Source organism: Haliotis rufescens, unplaced genomic scaffold (assembly GCF_023055435.1).
Source record: "Haliotis rufescens isolate VD_foot unplaced genomic scaffold, xgHalRufe1.0.p SCAF_1, whole genome shotgun sequence".
NCBI classification, from domain to species: domain Eukaryota; kingdom Metazoa; phylum Mollusca; class Gastropoda; order Lepetellida; family Haliotidae; genus Haliotis; species Haliotis rufescens.
The window spans coordinates 87371200-87392884 of record NW_025963779.1 but is presented as its reverse complement, the minus strand read 5'-3'; the positions used below and the strand labels follow the sequence as shown (position 1 = coordinate 87392884).

Sequence of the window (21685 nt, the reverse complement as noted above, 5' to 3'; positions counted from 1 at the left end):
TCTTACAACAGTGAGTGATAGATGCACCAGTTTCCTCTAATTTATATTAATCACATAATCAAACACCGTACCACGTCGTATCTCCAAACATTTGATCCAGATGGACAAAGGGCTACCTAAAAAGTGACAGTCACGTTGGCACCAGATGAATTTGCAGCAATTATTAAAGGAGTTAAATCTTTAAGAAAAGAATACTTAACAAATTCCTTCCATTCTTTATCTGTTCAATTCAAAGACATTCAGTGTCCATTGTTGTTTTTTACAATCATTTAACAACACACAGTGTGACAGTCCACTAAGGTAACAAACTATTGAAATAGCCCCTCAATTACTTACAACACGAGTTATGCTAGCCAAGTGGTAAATCCATCCACCTGGTAAAGGAAGGACTATATTGTAATGATCCTGCCTGCAATGTATCCACGTATATACACACCACTTTTTACAATTTAAACCTTGGCGCTCTGTTGAAGATGTCAGTTTTTCACCAATTCAATGCCATATTTCCAGCAAGCAAACATGTTGTCCTCCCATTTTTACAGAGAATCCTGATCAATAGATGTTGCCTCGAATTACAATCCATATGCGCAGGAACACCTCGATCCCTGTTTATAATGATGGCAGGTCATAGGGATGGTTCTGTTTATACAAAGAGTGTGGCTTATATCTTCGATAGCAGTATCAATTAGCATCCCAAGTCCAAAAGTTGAAGGTTAAGTCTTGTACCACAGAGCCTGCCAGAAACTATCATCAAGGTTGTAGATGAGCTATCGGCCAGTAAGGGACTGCATCTCCATTAATGAATGTAACGTACACTTGTGGAGGCCCATAGGGAGGGGACAGGTATCTCTGATATTTCCAGAATTCTGGCAGGAGGAAAGGAGCTTGTCTTTATTTAAAGGCCAACTGAACCCCATTCCACAGACCTTCAAGGCAATCTTTGTAATTACCAACAACTGTGACCTTGAAAGCGATCACTCTTTGTAATTAACAAAGACTTTTTATGATGTCTGGAAAACGTCATCTACAACTCCAAGAAAGGAGACACTGGTGGCCTTGATTTATCGGAGATGAAATGAGTAATGACTTGTCTCCTGTCCAAGTGATTCTGATTGGTTATTTGAACGTAGGTAGCAAGAAGACGCTTCTTCTATAATCCACAACATATCCTGACAAGTCGTGTGGCATGTATTATCGCTCCTCGTCAAAACACATAACAAACTTCATAACGCTTACGCCATAACAATGATTGACAGCATAACTGACACCTTAAAATACGTTTGATCGAGCTTGTATTTTATGGGGGAGATAGTTTTTCTTTGGGTAATCTGAGTGCATACATGTTCTTTAATCCTATGGATGAGCATGTTAGCTAGAGTCACGTGACTCATGGCCACTGTCAAACTATGCTAATTAGTCTTATGCTAAAACTAATGGATTCGATCCAAGGCGCAACAAACGTGTTGACAAGTGCACCACATGTGCAGTCAGTAACCTTGACCCGCAATAAGCCCGTCAGTCTAACAACACACCATGTACTTTCATAATCCAACCCATCTCAAAAGACAGAAAGTATAAAGTGACAAACGATTTCAAAATGTTTTACTCATATTAAGTTCTAAACTGTTCTGAACATTAAGATATGAAATGTGTTCTGAAAGACATGTTTTCTTTTGAGTTAACGATTTTTTTAATTGACCTTGACTTCAAAGCATCAATGGCGTAGCCATGGTGGCACGTGATCCTTTTTGTAGATTAGCTGCAGAGAAGTGAATATCCCTAAGCCAATTAGAGAACTGTCTATACGTGCGTCTATCAATGGTCCTTTTTGCACTTAGCGCGGTTTCCATTGTTAAAATCTCAATTAGCCTTTTTGAAAAAGTCTCTTGATTAAGACGTTATTTTCCAAAGGACTCATTGTTGCATATCTGACAGTCTGTCTTTCATTGACTTTCAAAGTTTTTATGTCAGTTTTTTTAAGACACGTTTCGATTTTTTGCTTTAAAAAATAAATATGGTTATGTATCCGATGCTGTCGTTCAGGCCGTGTCAGGGTGTAGGTATTGCATGAATTGTTGATCAATGCATGGGAAGCATTGTCACTTTTTTGCAACATAGGGCACACATGTTGACTGTATGTAAACCATTATTTGTAGAACCATGAGATACTATATAGGGAAAACAGAGGCATGTCTATATTGACAAAAGAGGGAATAGAAAGAACATTGTGTTCTTGTCATGTCGACTTTTATTTCAGAGTGTATTTGAAGAGGATTTAGCGGTTACACCAGTGACAACAGGGTAAATGTAAGTGCTTCTTCAGGCATGTTACACCAGAAAAAGAAGTATAGATTTTTTTTTTAGACGAAGCGCTCAGAATGAAGTAATATTGAGGGATCGTTTCTGTTTATTGTGTGACTCAAAATAAGTGTTCCTAAGGAATTCAGACATGGTTTTAAATTAAAAGGAAGATAGGTTAACTCCCGAAATTGGGGATTAAACTAATTGTAATCTTGATTAGTCCTCTTTGAAGATATTTTAACATGAAATATTGCAAGAGAAGCACACTTTCTATTTATCCGCATTCATTAAATGATGTCAGGTTTTCATCGATTTTCACGAGACAAAGTCAAGTTCAGAAACGCCGCTAAACTATCTCTTTGTAGGACTCCTGTTTGTAGAGCGGTCTCAAATATGAGCATAATTTCTAGGTGAATTAACATGTGACTTTTTGGAGACAAGAATATCTTGTTAACTATTTGGAGATTGTGATCCGTTCAGGAGGCATCTGGATAAATAATGACGGGATTTATCACGTGACTCCTGAAATGAGTACTTTAAATTATTATTAGAAAACCAAGTAAAGTCGATAAATGATGTTAAGCAGGTTATTAAGAAAATGGGTTCTGTCATTATTACAGATTTCAATTTATAATATTTAAACGTGTAAATAATCATTCTATTCTATATGCATCTAGATGGTATATGTTAGTTAGATCGTTATTTCTGGACTATTTGTATGAATATATACAATATAAACTGCTGGGCAAAGAAGGTATACACTTGAAAATAAGACTTTATCAAAACATTACAATCATAATTTAATTTAACTATGGTCATTGGCCGGAAAGTATCGCAGTCAAAAATCATCCCCAGTGACAGGAGAAATATTTGCTACAATGCCAAATGAATATTCATAGTCTAAACGTGTAACCGACATGTGTGATATCCAGGCAAGCAATGATATTCGTAACTGAACGAACAAACCCATTAAAACATCTGCGGTAAAACACTGAAAGAAGGAAAGGGAGCATTAGACCCATACTGGAGTCGATACAGGTTCTTTCATGTCAACATCCTGTGGTCCATCTATATATCGAGTTATCAGTAGTTCGAGACATTGTAGTGTCGATGTAAGCCGTAGTATTGAAGAGGCTGTACTGGATTATTAAGTTGCATCGTCTTTACGAAGTAACGAGTTAACAGTTCTAGTTATAAACAAACTTTACTATATTGAACATCATAATCGGAATTAATGTTTTAGGTATTGAAAAGGTTATAAAAAATTTGATGAATAAACATTAAAGAAAGGTTTAGGTTTATAATATCAACTTGTTTCATAAAACAGGTCCTCATTTAGCCTTGCTTATTGCGACTTTACTCGGAGTGGAAGAGGCCGGAAACAAGATGAACCCACTCACCCTGACAATCATTAAAACACTGGCATGGAATTGATTACCTGCATTCCACAGTCTACTGCTAATACTAGAAATGTCCCAAGCTCTTAAACTATTTTAAAAGCTTCAAATTTGAAATAAACGTGGGATTGACACTGTACGAAGTCAGCTGAAAGTTAAAAAGGTAGGTATTTCAATCTTGTACAACGTGCATTGGCATACAATGTACACATTGGATACCCTGTTAACCAATTTGTGTGCAAATACGAAAAATAACAAGCACTGCCGATGGGATCAGAAATGTTTAGCAAGACAATAACATTTTGACAGTAAGTGTTGTATGTCATAATCAGACCCGAAAGTCAACCTTTTCAAAGGTAACAAGGTCTAAAATGTAAAAAATACCATTGTTCTTAGGATGCTAATTCGGACATTTTAGAGTTCCTTTTTTTGACTTTATATAAAAGAAGTGGAACACCAAAAGCTTTGCTCTTCGTTCCAGACGAAGCAGAACCTTCATCCCAAAGGTGTGAAATAGAGCTAAAGAATGTGCCAAATCAACTGGAATCGATTTGTTTAGAGACTTAAACTTTATAGACAAAACCCAGGAAATATCTGTCGTTCCCCACACTTGTTGATTACACTGACCGAGGTGTTAAGTCTGTCTTTGGCCACCGTCCCAAGTCCCCAAACTCTGACCAGGGGTATGTAAAGAAGGGGGACATTCGATTTATGTCCTGCCATTTGTTTTAACTTCTCAAGGTGACGGAAACCTACTTACTCGCACACGTAACGAGAAATGCCACCGAAACGTCTACAGAATCCATAGTATGTCACTGAAGCAGAGCTGATTATTTATTGTTAATTGTTTCGTCTGGTATCTGGAATACCTTCCCGGGAGAAATGTACAGTTGTCTTCAAGGACATACCTTCAAACACGTGAGAACTATGAGAAGATTGTCAGACATGTATCTAGACTACAGTGGCGGCAGAGTTCGTGGTGATTGGGTAGAAGATTCGGGAATGTGTCAAACAAACAGCTTATCCGTACCCTTCTAGGCTAATATGTACCATCACATCAATCAATGGCACATCGATGTGACAATCCAACACATTATACGTGTTTATAGTGTGTTGGATTAGGGACGAATAGGTGAAAATCTTAAAAATCAATTATAAACGAAATGTAAGAGTACATGTGTGTCATTTCTGTGTCGTGTTACAAATTTCAAAGAGCCGAAACAAATTACATTATAAAGTATAAGAAATTGGGATTCATGCATACCCGGTGACACATTAACCTTTAAAGAAAGCATAAAGTTGAACAATTACCTGGGATGGGATTGGAACAAGGCGATGGGTGTTTGAAGTATCCCGCGATTCGTGTCATACTCCCCCCCCCCCCCCCCCCTCCCCCCGCAAAACACACCCCACCCCCCACTTCCGACACACGATTCACAGCACCATGGGAACACGGAATTACGTCATTTTAGCCAGCATGTAACGTTTAGTTCACAGCCTTCTCACAGTCAACACTTCTAGAGCGGCAACAACACAGTTCGATGTTCAGCCAGACATGGTTAATTTGTATACATCATCATCATCATCATCATCATCATCATCGTCATGTGGCAGCCTCGGTGGCTGAGTGGGTTGATCGCTGACTTTGTGTCCTGGCAATTAAGTACCTCACTCTGGCAGTGTGCGTTAGAATCCCGGACAGAACTCAACCCCCCAAAAGTACTAGAATCTGTTCTTTACTAAGAAAGTGCAATCCCAAAAATATCATTGGAGAGAGTCACTTCGTGGGTTATAATCACTTTTTGGTAAACAAAACGACTGATTTGACGTTAAATATATACTCATCCATTCTACGGGACATAACGCACAATGCAGGAGAAAGGGAATTGGTTGTAGTCGTAGTTGCAGTTTCAGGTTGTAGGGGTATTGGTTGTACATGTACTGGCAGGTGGTATAGTAGGGTATTGGTTGTACATGTAGTAGTAGGTGGTATAGTGAGGTATTGGTTGTACATATACTGGCAGGTGGTATAGTGAGGTAATGGTTGTACATGTACTGGCAGGTGGTATAGTGAGGTAATGGTTGTACATGTACTGGCAGGTGGTATAGTAGGGTATTGGTTGTACATGTACTGGCAGGTGGTATAGAGAGGTATTGGTTGTACATGTTTTGGCAGGTGGTATAGTGAGGTAATGGTTGTACATGTTCTGGCAGGTGGTATAGTGAGGTAATGGTTGTACATGTACTGGCAGGTGGTATAGTGAGGTAATGGTTGTACATGTACTGGCAGGTGGTATAGTGAGGTAATGGTTGTACATGTACTGGCAGGTGGTATAGTGAGGTAATGGTTGTACATGTACTGGCTGGTGGTATAGTAGGGTATTGGTTGTACATGTACTGGCAGGTGGTATAGAGAGGTATTGGTTGTACATGTTTTGGCAGGTGGTATAGTGAGGTAATGGTTGTACATGTACTGGCAGGTGGTATAGTGAGGTAATGGTTGTACATGTACTGGCAGGTGGTATAGTGAGGTAATGGTTGTACATGTACTGGCAGGTGGTATAGTGAGGTAATGGTTGTACATGTACTGGCTGGTGGTATAGTGAGGTAATGGTTGTACATGTACTGGCTGGTGGTATAGTAGGGTATTGGTTGTACATGTACTGGCAGGTGGTATAGAGAGGTATTGGTTGTACATGTTTTGGCAGGTGGTATAGTGAGGTAATGGTTGTACATGTACTGGCAGGTGGTATAGTGAGGTAATGGTTGTACATGTACTGGCAGGTGGTATAGTGAGGTAATGGTTGTACATGTACTGGCAGGTGGTATAGTGAGGTAATGGTTGTACATGTACTGGCAGGTGGTATAGTGAGGTAATGGTTGTACATGTACTGGCAGGTGGTATAGTGAGGTAATGGTTGTACATGTACTGGCAGGTGGTATAGTGAGGTAATGGTTGTACATGTACTGGCAGGTGGTATAGTGAGGTATTGGTTGTACATGTACTGGCAGGTGGTATAGTGAGGTAATGGTTGTACATGTACTGGCAGGTGGTTTTGTGAGGTAATGGTTGTACATGTACTGGCAGATGGTATAGAAGGGTTTTGGTTGTACATGTAGTGTTGTGTGGTTTTGTGAGGTAATGGTTGTACATGTAGTGTTATGTGGTATAGTGAGGTATTGATTTACAATCATGTAATAGCAGGTGATATACATGGGTATTGGTTGTACAATCATGTAATAGCAGGTGATATACATGGGTATTGGTTGTAAAATTATGTAATAGCAGGTGATATACTGGGGTGTTGGTTGTACAATCATGTAATAGCAGGTCATATACTGGGGTATTGGTTTTAAAATCATGTAATAGCAGGTGATACACTGGGGTATTGGTTGTAAAATCATGTAATAGCAGGTGATATACTGGGTTATTGGTTGTATAATCATGTAATAGAAGGTGATATACTGGGGTATTGGTTGTACAATCATGTAATAGAAGGTGATATACTGGGGTATTGGTTGTACAATCATGTAATAGCAGGTGATATACTGGGGTATTGGTTGTATAATCATGTAATAGCAGGTGATATACTGGGGTATTGGTTGTATAATCATGTAATAGAAGGTGATATACTGGGGTATTGGTTGTAAAATCATGTAATAGAAAGTGATATACTGGGGTATTGGTTGTACAATCATGTAATAGAAGGTGATATACTGGGGTATTGATTGTATAATCATGTAATAGAAGGTGATATACTGGGGTATTGGTTGTACAATCATGTAATAGAAGGTGATATACTGGGGTATTGGTTGTACAATCATGTAATAGCAGGTGATATACTGGGGTATTGGTTGTATAATCATGTAATAGAAGGTCATATACTGGGGTGTTGGTTGTAATAGTCGCGGCAAGTAAAGCAAAGTTTTCACAGCAAAATGAGGCATCATAGAGAAAGCATCCTGGATGGAAACTTGCCAAAGTGTCCGAGGTATTTCCCCCTTCATAATTCCAATATAAACAGACGCTGGGGAAATCATGGGACTGTATATTCTCAGTTGTGAGAAGTGTATCAAGAGATATGATAATAGCCACACACACAAAAAGAATTAGAATTATTAAAAACAAAACGACATAGCGAGCTAAATATTGTATATATAGGAACAGTTCTCAGGTAACTGGTAATACGAATCACGTGTACACTAGATATGTATTCACTCAACAAGCACAGTGGGTAATTAACATAATTGCAGCTATTTCTATAGTAACACATTCCTGAGCAATCCGTTAGTCGGAATATAAGCTGGACATTGGCAAGAAGAGCAAGACACCTACCTTCGTATCACCAAGCTGATAGTCTTCTAACCCAGAGACTTTGGCTATGAGCCCGCAATTCTCCCTCGTCGCTTCAACATTGTCCGACGGAGTGAATGCGAGGAACTTGTACCTTAAACGCAATTGCAAGCACATCAATACTGACATCACACAATGCATATACCTTGCGTAGAAATGTCTCCAGTAAACTAGATTCATGTATAAAAACGTAAATAAATACAAAATATGTGTCAATAAAAATACATATAACATAGAAACCATGGACGTGTTGAATGCCAGTATGTCAAAGGTCACTATGTTATATCACATAAATAAAAGTACACAAAGATAAAGGTTTTAAAATTAAAATTTGAATGAACCATGCAAGTAGAAACACAATTCAATCAAAGAAGTAAACATAATGTATTTCAACACTTAGAAGCAAGTAAGTTATGTTCATCCACAGTGTATATAGAAGAGTAAATCTTTACCTGTAACGCTGGAACGAAAATGTCCTACAATTCACAAATCTAAATATGATGAACACTTAGAGAATAAGGCACACGCCAGTTTCTCATTACATTATAAGAAAACTGGAGAAAGGGAGACTGACTTATGTCACAGCCTGCATGAAGTATTCAAGATGAAGATTTTAACAGCAAGTGATGCACCTATATAAAGGTACTGTTTCTATAAGCTGACTTCCTGTGACGCCCAGAACTTGAGGTGACGTCACAGAGTCACATAGCACTTCAACATCGTGGTGGGGGAGGTTATGAGAACATACGCCAATACATTACAACTCAAACAACGATGCTTCTTTGCAATTCCTATCCCGCTTTTCCTGTGCTAAATCAGGACTCAACATGAAGGGGATATGCGGTCATTCCGCAGTGTGCATTTACCTATCCTTCTGTGAATTCAAGATGCCCTAACTTAAACAGAGGGAGGGCGCTTCCTATCCTACTTATGTCCGCACACATGGTCAAAATGCATGGCTGGAGTGTCGAGGGATTATATCTGTGCCCCAAAAACAACAAGCCTGCTAGAAGTCGCGACCCTTGCTGCACTCCGGTCAGATATGTCACACATGTCTTTATGACTTATAACTCTTTGTCAAGCTTGCAAGGACATTCAAGTTATCCTGAATGAAGGTATGGGTAAAGACAGGCAATCAAAGACGCCGTTGTCCTGTCGAAGTACGGAAACCCGTACGAGCCACCTGTGCTACATTCTCCAGCAGATATCTCACACCTCCCTGCAGTTTGGCAGCAGCGCCAGCACGTAGCTTCGGACAATGGCAGCATTATAGAGACAAGCGAGATTCGAACTCTGCATGGGGTTATCGCGGCTTGCGTTTGTCTGTTATCAAATGGCTGTTTGATTTTGTCAAATAGAATTTTAATTTCGGCATTTGGGATTAATTTTCTGTGTTTTGAGGGATTTATATAACTTCCTAATCGCATTATAGGTGGATGCATTGTAACAGTAATTCTAAATGCAGCACAATACGCTGTGATGAAATTGTTTGCCTTTCTTAACACAGATCATGATTAAGATCCGTGTTTACACTAAATGGAAGCCTGGAAATATTACTAGTTGTTTACAGAAGATTCCCGATGTCAGGTAACTTCCTGAAGACATTTTATGACACAAGCAGATAATACATCACTGGAGAGAGAAAACTAAAAAATCATTTGATTAACGTCTTTTCTGACTTCAAAGTGTATATCAATATTAATACCGACCCGTGTCCCACAACTAATTCGCACATCAACACAATTTACTTCAATAAATCTATGTAAACAAGTAGCAAGCTCCGACGTTCATACAGTTTGGCCCTCACTCTATGAAGGTTCATACTTCAATGAACTCACACAAAGTGAAAGTCAATTCTTAAGTAAACTTACTAATTTCCTTGATCTTAATGGCGTAGTTGGCTTCGTTTGATTTGTTTTCGTCAAAACCCTTTCCCGAATAACAAATAATGTTATCTCTCAAAGACTGGGTTGTTTCCTAAAACAGTCCAGGGATGACAATACAGTCGAGTATACACCCGGTGTATATAACCTGTGTATAGCGTCCACTCATGGATTAAGAGTTCATAGAAGACACGTATACGGGAATCTTTGAAATACTTACTTGTCAATGAATTCGTCGAATTCAAATCTGAGGGGATATCCCATTTGTCGAACACGTGATATCTCGAAAACGCCGTTTGAACGAAGTTGGCTGAATACTTGCTCGACTTGAAACTTGTCCGGGGATTTCTGATCGTTGGGTTTAATACATCTGAAAAACAGAAGATTACTACATATAATCTATCTCTATATTCTCTACCTATGTATATGGAGCCCATGTGAAGTATACGTTGGTACATACCAAAGTGTGTGAACTTGGGCAATGTTCTTAAGGATCTGAACAGTGAACTCGTAACTGATAGCCTTGGTTAAGGGACAACATTGAGTGTAAACAGTATACGCTGTCCTAGTAGGCCGGTTCTCACACGAGCATCTCCGGGACAATAGTACACGTAACTTCAATGCGAAACATGTTAAGAGGTAACATAACGTTTGAACTTGCCCTGATGGAATGAAATATAACACAAATGACTGTTATAAAAAGTATTGGTGCAGGTCAAGGAAGATTCTCACCAGTGAAGTCCTATTTTGAGTATTTAAATAAATTCCTCAATTGAAAATCAAGTTTAAAGAATGCACTCAATGACCTCCAGACGCTTTAGAAATCTGGAAGTGCTAAAATGAAGAAATCAATTTAAACAAATACGAGTCGGCATGCTTTAATCGAATTGTTAAATATAAACATTTAAATGTCTCCAGTGAGGATATGGGTAACTGTAATAAAACGTATATCTTATTTTCTCATCTAATTATCGATGATATAACGGATAATATCAACTTATCAAATAAACAACAATATAATTGAACAAAATTAACGTGACAAGTTGTTAAACGTAGTTAAACAAACGTACACCCTTGTCACTCTGTAATAATGGTTAAGATTTCAACAAGCCATTTCCGTAAAAAGAAACCACGTAAAATAAAAGCGACATAATTCGTATTAAAATCCAATATATTTCCAATGCATATAATTAATTAAAACTTAATTTAATTTAACACAGACTAAACAAAGTACAATTGTAAGAGAAGACTGAAATACCTGAATATGTAATGAGCTTAAAGGTAATATAAGCAAATGCATGTTCCTCGTTACCTTAAGAGATAGTTTGCGCCATCGCTGGCACTGGGGCAAGCGGATGAATATAACGACTTCTCAAACGTGTTTACACCTACGTCAGTCTCACTGTGACGTCATCGATATTGTTAGTCCTATGAGACGGCAAAGTGTGAATGAATCACACGAAATCAGGACGTTATGTTTAAACGAAGACACGCACCTTACAAAATGGGGCTGGGTTGAGTTCATCCGCGTCATTAGATCCACCAGCGAGTTCTGAGAAACAAACAAACAAATAAATCCTTGTGAATACTGTTCAGGCAGTAACAGCATGGGGCAGCATGACCACGGTAGCTCGACAGCGTTGTCGGTGGCCACGTCATTACCACAACAACGACAACACAACATAAGACATTTCTTTGTGGAAGAAGCTAATTAACAATGCCTTGTAACAGTATAAGAAGAATTAGTTATATATAGCCCTGAAAAATAAATCACATCAAATCTATTTAAGTATGTCTTTGTTTCCTAAACACAATGATAAACACTCCTACATCTTAAGTCAGTGTTTACTTGTGTTTTTCTTTACTTAATTGATTTCGTACAAAGACATACTGAACGGAATGTATAAGTGTACGCTTTGATGTCTTGATTTCAAATTCATATTAAACAATAACGATTAATTCTGAAAAAAATATTTGGAATTTCTTAGGTTATTGATAATATATACGAACTCTAGGTTTCATTTTGCATACAACGTACCCATGGTGGTCAGAGAGATATATCGTCCACCCCGCTCAGTAATCCCCGTGTGTGTGAGGAGGTGGTGCGGGACTACTTGCCTCAACATGTAGGCAGGCCGTGTAGGTTTACTTCACCCACACGAGGAACACGACTCGGCTAGACTGCACGTGTGTCGGTTTACACAGACTTTACACCATGACGTCACAAACCAAGCACCTAGCCCCTGGCGCGACTTCAGAGGTGAACCATTGACAACGGGTAATTAAACTAGTTCCAGCACGATCATTCAGTAGGGTAGTCTTGAAAAGAAGCACTCCCTTATAAAACAAACTTCAAGAACAACTGCAAGATTCTGAAGGATCTGTTAACGTACCCTGGTCCTTACGAAACATCTTAGAGAAGTTCGTTTCTACCCAAGTGTTGACTTACAAGTATCCTACCTGCAATTACTGCTAACTGCACCCTTCATGTCATCATAACATTGCCCACCCACAACTCCGCCCACCTTCTGCATCTATTTTGAAGTAACAATTTACTTAATATGTATGCAGATTGCGGGGGAATTTAAAGCTTCATCCACAGTGGAGTAAGTTTATTTTAATAATTATTTTACGTGTGTTTTCAAAATGAAACCCGTTTTTTATCTACCGCATGATATTCATTATGTTTTCATACCCTGTAATATGGCACCAGTCTATCGTGTGTAATTATATATGATACAACACAGCCTTTGCATTTGAATTGCCGCACTCCGCAATATTTGTCTGAAAATAATCGAGTCTGGACCAGACAATCCAGTGATTGACATCATGGGCATCGAACTACGCCATTGGGATACGATGACGTATCACCCAAGTCAGCATGCCACCACCCGATCCCGTTAGCCGCATCTTACGACAAACATGGGTTGCTGAAGACCTAATCTAACCCGAATCTTCACTGGTCTTATGGTATTTACATGGATATATGGACTATAACACATCGTCTTTTATCATAAATTTCCAAACAATATCATCTGAAACTTATTTAAAGTTGAATATTGACCATGCATTTTCTATAATTCACCATTATAGTAACAGATTAAGTCAAAATGACATCATCCTCTCTAACAAGTTTACAAACATGACATGTGCATAGTGACAGCTCTCTTCCTAACCATCTACTTCATTTACCGTTAGATAATTAAACACAGGGTAACACTTTGGCTTGAAGGGTTGCAAACGTCTCCGTCAATACATTCCAGACACCTTCTAATTAATAACACAGGTGGAATATAAAGGATATGCAAGTTTGCACAGGCGTACGCGTTAAGTTCTATTACACTCCAAACAGTGACATTAAACTTAGCTGTACATCTGGAAAAGGTCAGATGAACGCGGGTCGAGTAGATTTAATCTCAGTAAATCATTACCGGAGGGTAAATTTGCTGATCACTATGGAAACGTCGCCAAGGCATATTTGACCAAACATGCGAAACTTACCTCTGTACTTAAGGAGAAGAGAGGATGACAGAGATCATGACATTTCACGGTGACACAAACTGTTTGTAAAACAAAATGTGTCCAGGTGAAACAAAAAAATCGAAAATAAATTTTAAGTTTTACAAATACCTCATTATATAACATTCTACATGATATAATAAATGACATATTATATAACAGCGGAACCTATATTTTGATTTCTGAGGATACAGATTGTGAAATCACCTCCTTGTTGGTCATTTATACCGCGGGAAAAAGTTGCCTTAATGACGTCATGATCATTAGACGTAAACTCAATACCATATACTATTTAATAATATCGTCACGATATGGCTGAAATATTGCCGATGTGACGTAAAGCTTTAACTCACTCACTTTAATAATAGCATCGGTGTTGTCCAGACATGAAATCACACAAAGATAGATTGAATATCCGAATCTTAGCCGAACATGCGTTATTAATATTAGTTTACTTGATAAGAAATGCAGTTAGTTAAGAATAAAATAACAAACCTCTTCGTCGATTTTATAGATTTTGTATCGCTTTTTATGGTACTCCTGTGCCATGACAAATTCCTTACACTGCGGCTTCGACAATAACGATAGGAATTCTTTAAAGTCCTTCCATAAGATACATGTCGACGATTAGTATATGCCTTTAACGCCTTTGGACCATCCCTGGTTACGTGTTATAGTTCGTTCCCATTCTTCCCATCAATCCAATGAAACTTGTTTCCTAAAGAGTATTTTGTAGTTTTGTTTAACATTGATGTATTTGCAAAGAGGACAATTAAAGACTTCACCCACTTAAGAAATATTCGTCTTTGGAAAACCGGTCTACAACCCACAGATACTTTCTTTACTAAGAATGTCTCCGTTATACAGCGATTTCGCTTTTTCATAATTACGAATGAGATCGCCAAGTAGTTAAATATTGACGCAACTGCATGGCAACTAACAGTTTGAAAATGATGGCCGCCAATGTTTGTCAAGGGAGGTAACCAAATCACGTGAAGCTTTCATCACTATCAATGCAAGTTTTAGACACAGTGTATCAGATAGGAATATCCTGTTTAGCATATCCCATCGGTGATAAATTGACTCATATACTCCATGTTGTGGGATGGAAAGACATTCCTAGCTCTACTTTAAATATTATTTCGGGTGGAATATTTTGACATGTAAATAATATTCGTGAATGGAAATACATATTTCATGATCCCAGGCCTAGTGTCTTCTTCATATCCACATGTACACAATAGACAAAACACCAAGCAGATGCCGTCACAGGTTTATGTAAAACCAATCAATGTATATATTTTCAATTATCAACTTACGTATTCTGCATTATAGCATTTATTTCGTAAAAGAAAAGTACCAAAAAAAAAATAAATAGATGTGCATTCGATGATGTGTGCAAATATGAAGGACTTCTGGATTTCACTGTTTTTGTGTTCGAAAAAGCAGACAGACAGTTATAATCGTGTATGTTCCCTCTGTGAAATGACGATATGGTTGAAATATTGCCGATGTGACGTACAGCATTAACTCACTGACTATGAAATGCAATAACATAATTTAAATCGGTTAAATTGACGCAGCTATGACCTAACCGGTTATTTCCATTTCTGCCTTGAATAATTACAGAACAGGAAAACAACACTTTTCGTTGTATCCTTTCCCCAAAAATGTTGACAGTCCCTTCAAAACAATGACGAATCAGTTATCCTCTTCCCTGAAGGTTATATTTTCCTAGAAGGGTGTACTCTGTGACCCCATGGGCTGGACCTACACCAACCAAATCGTGTTGAGATTTAATTCAAGTGGTTGCAAGAATCCCCTCCCTCCCCCCGTGTAGCGTGTACGCGAGCGAGTACCAGGGGCTACCACGCAGTTAGTAGCCAGGTGATGACAGCTAACACCTGTGTTCTGCAAGGGTGTGTGCTGAAGCCATGTCGTCACGACTCACATCTCTCAGTGTGCCTTGTAAACATACTGTACCTATTTTCAAACCATTATACTATTAAGATACATAATACAGTAAACTTCGTTTATAACGAACACGCTTATAACGAACTGACGGATATATCAAACTTTTTTTTTTGTCCCGACATTTGCTGTTTATATGTTGTATACATGCTTATAACGTACTACAGATTTAACGAACTAAAATTAGTCCCTTGAGTTCGTTATAACCGTAGTTTACTGTATTATGTATATTAATAGGGATACATGTGGAACGTTTCACGATGATGCAATTTATTAGTTTAAAGTATATCTTTTAATAAATATTGTTTGAATTTGGTTGTGTCTGAAGACCTTTAGTTTGTATAACCATCCCCGGTCTACAATGTTAACTTAACGCTTATTTACGCACACATCGAGCTGTTACAATACGAAATACTTTTTAAAGTTGATTCACTTCTTGATTGCTGCAATGTGCATGGACTGTGATGTTGCAACACTTGAGGTAGGTAACATACAGGTGTGTCAGTTTGCTCAATACTGTAGGCGAGGCAGATAAACAGCAGTGATTCTGATGTGATGGGGGAGTGGGGTGAGGCTGCACGTCTGGATGAAGAAATAAATAAATCACTTTCCCACATGCAGGAACTTCTACAGAATTAAAAACGCAAAGTTTCTTTCCCCTGGTAGAAATGTCAAATTACGCTTGATATATACTTTTTGCCAATGATATATCTGTGCAATTTCGTTCGCAAAGGACAAGTTGTGTTGGTAATTAAAACACATCAATGGGCAGCCAGACAGAGAGTTTTTATACCCAGCTCAGCATACTAATTAGGAGACGACCTCTCAGGCACAAATATTTGCCTGCATTCCATCATGCATGTCACATGACTTAATTGGACGGATAGGCCTAATCACGTAGAACTGTTTTCCTAGAAAATGGATCTATTGACTAAAAAATATAGGCGTATACGCTTATTTGTATGATGTCAATTCTCAAGAGATACTGTGAATTAGACAATCTAACGTCGCCGTTGGTGTCAGAGGCAGGTTCTAACATCATGCGCCACATTATACCATTAGGATTTGCTAAGGATAATCTTATATTCCGTGAGCGACTGATTACTTGTTTGATTACAAATTGACACTTAACTTAAAGGATTCATATTTCATTATCCCTATCAAAACTTGAGTAGCATATATTCCAAATATTGATTTTGTTGGTGAGGTGTTAGTCGCTGAAGACAGAGACATACATGACTATATGACACCGTTGATTCATTATGGATAATTAGGCGAAAAACATAATGTGTTTTCAATTTAGAGCTTAGCCAACTGTAGATTTGAGGGCGTTGAATTTGGAAGCAAACGTGCAGCGAGAGGTTTCAATTGTTAAATTGCATTTATTTGCTTATTGTTTAACGGCGCCCTCAGCAATATTCCAGCTATATGACGGCGGTCTGTAAATAATCGAATCTGGACAAAACATCCAGTCATTGACATCATGAGTATCGATCCACGCATTTTGGATACGATGACATTCATCAACCAAGTAAGCGAGACTGACCACCCGATCCCGTTAGTCGCCTCTAACGACAAGCATAGCGCCTTTTACGGCAAGCATGGGTTGCTGAAGGCCTATTCTAACCCGGATCTTCACGGGTCCAGCTCGACACTGAAGACATGGCGTGTTTCGTCATCTCTACCATGCCAAAAGTAAGTAAGAACTCGTTAGTGTTAGAGAAGGTGATGGTAGAGTTCCATGTAGGGTTTTTAGTCCATGGAATTATAGAAATACCGATGACAGAGTACAAACAAAACACATGACCAACCATGAGATAAGGCACCTCATGGCTAACGAATTACATTTTGACTTCTTAATATATTTTATAACTACGGTGTATTTGGTCCATAAAATACAATTCATAAGCTTTAATTCATACTTATTACTGGGATACATGGCCTAAACATCTGGACTCATTTTCTTTATGTAATGGTTGCAGTTTGTAAATATAATATATACCTAATTGAAAGTAGACGTGTAAGCTGAAATGTTTTAAAATGGTTTTATTACATTACGAACTAACGAGAGAGAAATAGGATATGTTTGTACAGTTGACGTCATTAGTCTTTCTTTATGACGTCACAACACAATTGTATCCAAGCACCCATAACGTCCCTTTTCTCCTGGTGGGTCACATATGTCGCTGTATATATTGACACAATATGTTTACATTATACACTTTACTCGCATACACGAGAGGCATGGCAAATATTAAACAGAATCCCCTAAAGAAAGGGAGCTTTGCAAGATGCAGTTCTATTATGACGTCAACCACTACAATGACGACACTCATTATTCGTTCCTCAAATGACGGAGAATTTTGAAGTTGGAGAAATTGAGAAACAGTTCTACCCGGCACATTCGCAACTGTATTACGATCTTAATGCGTCTCGCATGTCTATTTTGAGAATAACTAGCCTAGATCTGCCGATACAAAGGCGTAAAGGGCAAAAAGCTGTCGAAATTATATGAATGGACCACTGAAAATCAGTGATGACACCAGGTGTTTGCGAAAAGGGTAGGCATGTCCTGCCCTAACGGTAGAACCCGCCTTTCACACAATTTGCATAAAAAAGTAAGTATTTATTGCCTGACGCAGCACAGCAGTACTCCTGCCATGCGATGTCAGCCTTTAAACAAACCAGACAATCAAGTGATTGATGAACCAGATACTAATAAAAACGGTATGGTAAGTTTGAATTAAGTACAAATGCGGGAGATTTTGCTGCTTATAAATAAAACAAACGTTAAGAAAATTATTTGTTTTGCAGCATAGTTGGGCGCAGTTTTAATGTATCGGACTAAACATTTTCTAGTTGACTTAAACTCTACCAAAACCCCACTTCCCTCCACCAGCCAGGGCATCAGACGTTTATGAAGTTAAGTAAGTTGAAGTTTGTACTTCGGGGTACCAATGGCAGGTTGTGTACTATTAACACATGCTAATTTACGTCTAGGGTGGACATAGGTCAACGCCAGTGAGTCAATAAAAAAAAGGTTCACCTACCTTGAAATACTGTGACACAGTTGTAGAATGTTTGTCTTTCAGTGAACGGTCATATCTGTGACAAAGAGACAAGACATCTAGTATCAATGGTATATCCTCTGTCACTGACACAGTGAAAATGTCACCAATGTTTGATAAGTATAGCAATGGACACTGCTCCCCGCTATCAGTTCTGCCTTCTGTGATTAATTCTCGGTTTATTATACTGTAAGATGGCCGTGTGTTCTCACAAGGATAATACTTCACATCCAGTGTTGTCTCTTCTCAAATGGCCAATGAAAATCTAAAGTCTAATGGTCAAGAGCTTGCACTGGCATCTACCGCAACAAAAAACGTGTTTGAATTCGTCGAAAAAACAAACACTGAATATAATCGCAAGTCACGATCCGTCAGAATCAAACACACAAAATGTCCTTAAAAAACGGAGAGTACATCTTCAAGAAAGTGATCTGGAGCCTTCAAAGAACAGGAGTTGTTTGCAAAGATCGCCATTTGTATGTTTCGGGTTCTGGTAGGTTCAATCCGGTAATGGCGCTTGTCTAATTAAGTCTCCACAACAATTGAAGCCATGAGCTGCATTAAACATCAAAATGTATGCAGAGCTTGCTTATTGGGTGGGATGGGTAGTCCTTTCTGTCTGACTTTACATGTAGGTAGAGAATAGCTATCAGTCAGCAGCTCCTGACCGTGGAATTCATACCTTGTGTTTGATGTAGCATCAGTGACCTAGTCAATTCATTTATTTCCACAAACTGAGACTCCTAACCGGGGTCAAGTCACAAATTTGTTTTCAGTATTTAACAATCAAAAACATGTCGTTCATACAAATAGTTATATATTATATAATGATAAAAACATCTAAAGTGAAATATCTGATTATAAATAATTCATGCATGATTTATCTTGTGTTAATTGTTAATTCTGATTCTGAAAATATTGACGGAATTCTTGTTTGAATTGGGAGCACCCATCTGGCCCCTCTTACCTATCATCCGGAAAAACATCATTACTGTTGTTTGCACGTTGGTGTTTTGTCCTCGGCCTGGTAGCGAATGAGCTGAAACAGAGGGTGTGACGTCATGATACACACCTGTTTCGTACAATGTTGAAATACCTTCATTCTAATTCATGGGTTGATGGCTCGTGTTTAAAGCCCGTTTGTTGTTGAGGACGACAGTACCCTGCCTTCGGAAGCTATGACGACCAAGTGACGTCACTTTGGAATTCAGAAAGTGACGTTAGACTACGTAACTTACATAAGAGGGACACTGGCGATGGTTGGATATTTACGGGGGACGGTGTTGGTATTTAAGAGGTAATGGACTTTAAACTTAGTCTGTAAAACAATAAATATAAAAAAGTGTCATTGTACTGTCATTTACATGGATTGTATTAAACGTAAACAGATCACGTAAACAACAATTGTATAGTACCAACTGCTTTCCTGTTTCTATTCGGAAGCTATTTTTGTTTCTAGAAGCATACATGAAACGTATAAAAATAACTATGTAATGAAAATGTCGGATTGAAAGCGGGACGTTATAACTCGTATCAATAACAAGTTTGGGATAACTAATTCTGATCTATCTTCCAGCATAACATTTTTGTTGCATTGAAACGATGAACATCAGTGAAAACAACCTCTATGAATTTGCATGTTTTCCTTTAGTTATAAAATATATCATTAAGTCAATATTTACTTACTTTTTATGCTCTTAATGTATACCACTCACAATACACAATCGAAACACTTTAGAAAGATTCATTCGAGCGAACAGAAACATCCGGATTGTCAGTGAAACGAATACTTGCTCCTCACTTACACCATCGAGAAGAAACTGGGGACTTCTTTTCAACATGGATATACCCAATCCTTATATTTATTGATAAACAGTTACATAAAGCCGTTAGTCATTGAGGCAAGGTTATGAGAAGATACACCTCATGTATTCTCCTCCCAAAACACTCATAATGCCGTCTTTACAACACAGAAGGAGTATGTGATCACGTCTTTATTTTCAAGCTGTGAATAGGCTGTATCTAGTTGTGTCATCTCGCTATATTTGTATACACCCTATAGAAATCCTAATCCTTTCAATATTCACCCGTCCTACATTTACTATGATAACGCACCCCATTCACCACCTACGTTGTTGCTGATGCTACGTCATGGGTACAAGTAAATACAAAATATCAGCGTCCATTAACTGCCGAAATATACTCCAGATGGGCGTAAAATGTAAAAATAAAGGTGAAAGGTACATGAATGAATCACTAAAAATCATCGGTGTCATATTTACGCATACCTGGGAGATTGAGGTATTGTAACCATTCTGTTAAATATGTAATGATTTTTAAAAAAAAACATTGGGTTGTACAAAGATTAACTTTGAAACTCATGATTATGCTACCATATACAATAGTCATGGCGATCTCTTGTAGAAGGGCGGTCGGGTAGCCTAGTGGTTAAAGCGTTCGCTCGTCGCGCCGAAGACCCTGGTTCGATTCCCGACATGGGTACAATGGATGAGTCCCTTTTCTGGTGTCCCCGGCGTGATATTGCTAGAATATATACTCGCTCACTCACTCTTATAGAAAGTTAACAGGTCGGTTCTTTAAGCATCTGAGTGAGTGAGTTTCGTTTTACACCGCTTTGAACAGTTTTAACTAGCTATATCACGGCGTGTCAGCTTCATGAGAGAGGAATTGTGATGCATGGCTCAGACATTAACACTTTGGTGGAACCCAAGAACACGGATATATGCTAATACACTACAAACATTATCTGACATGGGATTCGAACCCACACACATGGGTTTCTGGTTTGCCTGCGCCATAGACGACTGAGATCGACCGTGTACTCCGGTCCCTTATCTAATCGCTAAGGTTACCATGACACCTGGTACCATCACTGATTTTCGTTGATCCATTTATATTATTTTCACCACTTTTAACCTTGTACGCCCAATGGAGTCAGTTTCGCTGGATAATCGAGACTGGGCCCCGTTCAACAAACCGATCGTGGCGCTACGAGAGTCGTATGGGCCTTACGATCGTCCTAGCGCTACAGTCGCCTTGTGGAACGAGGCCCTGGTCTTTCTGAGGCGTTGCCGTGTTATGTTCAATATGGCTGCTTAGACAACGCTACAGATCTGTCACAGGGCACAGCCTCTATTGTTGAAGCATCCAGAATGGTGCATCATATTCAAC

At 38.5% G+C, this 21685-nt stretch overlaps 1 protein-coding gene across 4 annotated transcripts in view; it reads right to left on the bottom strand.

The window, feature by feature from the left end:
- Window positions 1–21685, bottom strand: part of LOC124147076 (chitin synthase chs-2-like) — a 67824-nt gene that overhangs the window by 26840 nt on the left and 19299 nt on the right. The window contains exons 9-13 of one of the 4 annotated variants that reach the window (XM_048402913.1): window positions 19461–19532; window positions 18476–18530; window positions 11432–11487; window positions 10156–10305; window positions 8035–8146 (exon numbers count right to left, since the gene is read on the bottom strand). In XM_048402913.1, the coding sequence (XP_048258870.1) occupies window positions 8035–8146; window positions 10156–10305; window positions 11432–11487; window positions 18476–18530; window positions 19461–19532 (445 nt within the window). Of the gene's footprint in view, window positions 1–8034; window positions 8147–10155; window positions 10306–11431; window positions 11488–11973; window positions 12082–13949; window positions 14062–18475; window positions 18845–19460; window positions 19533–21685 lie in introns of those variants that run through there. The other 3 variants (XM_046517684.2, XM_048402917.1, XM_046517683.2) reach the window with 3 other exon arrangements.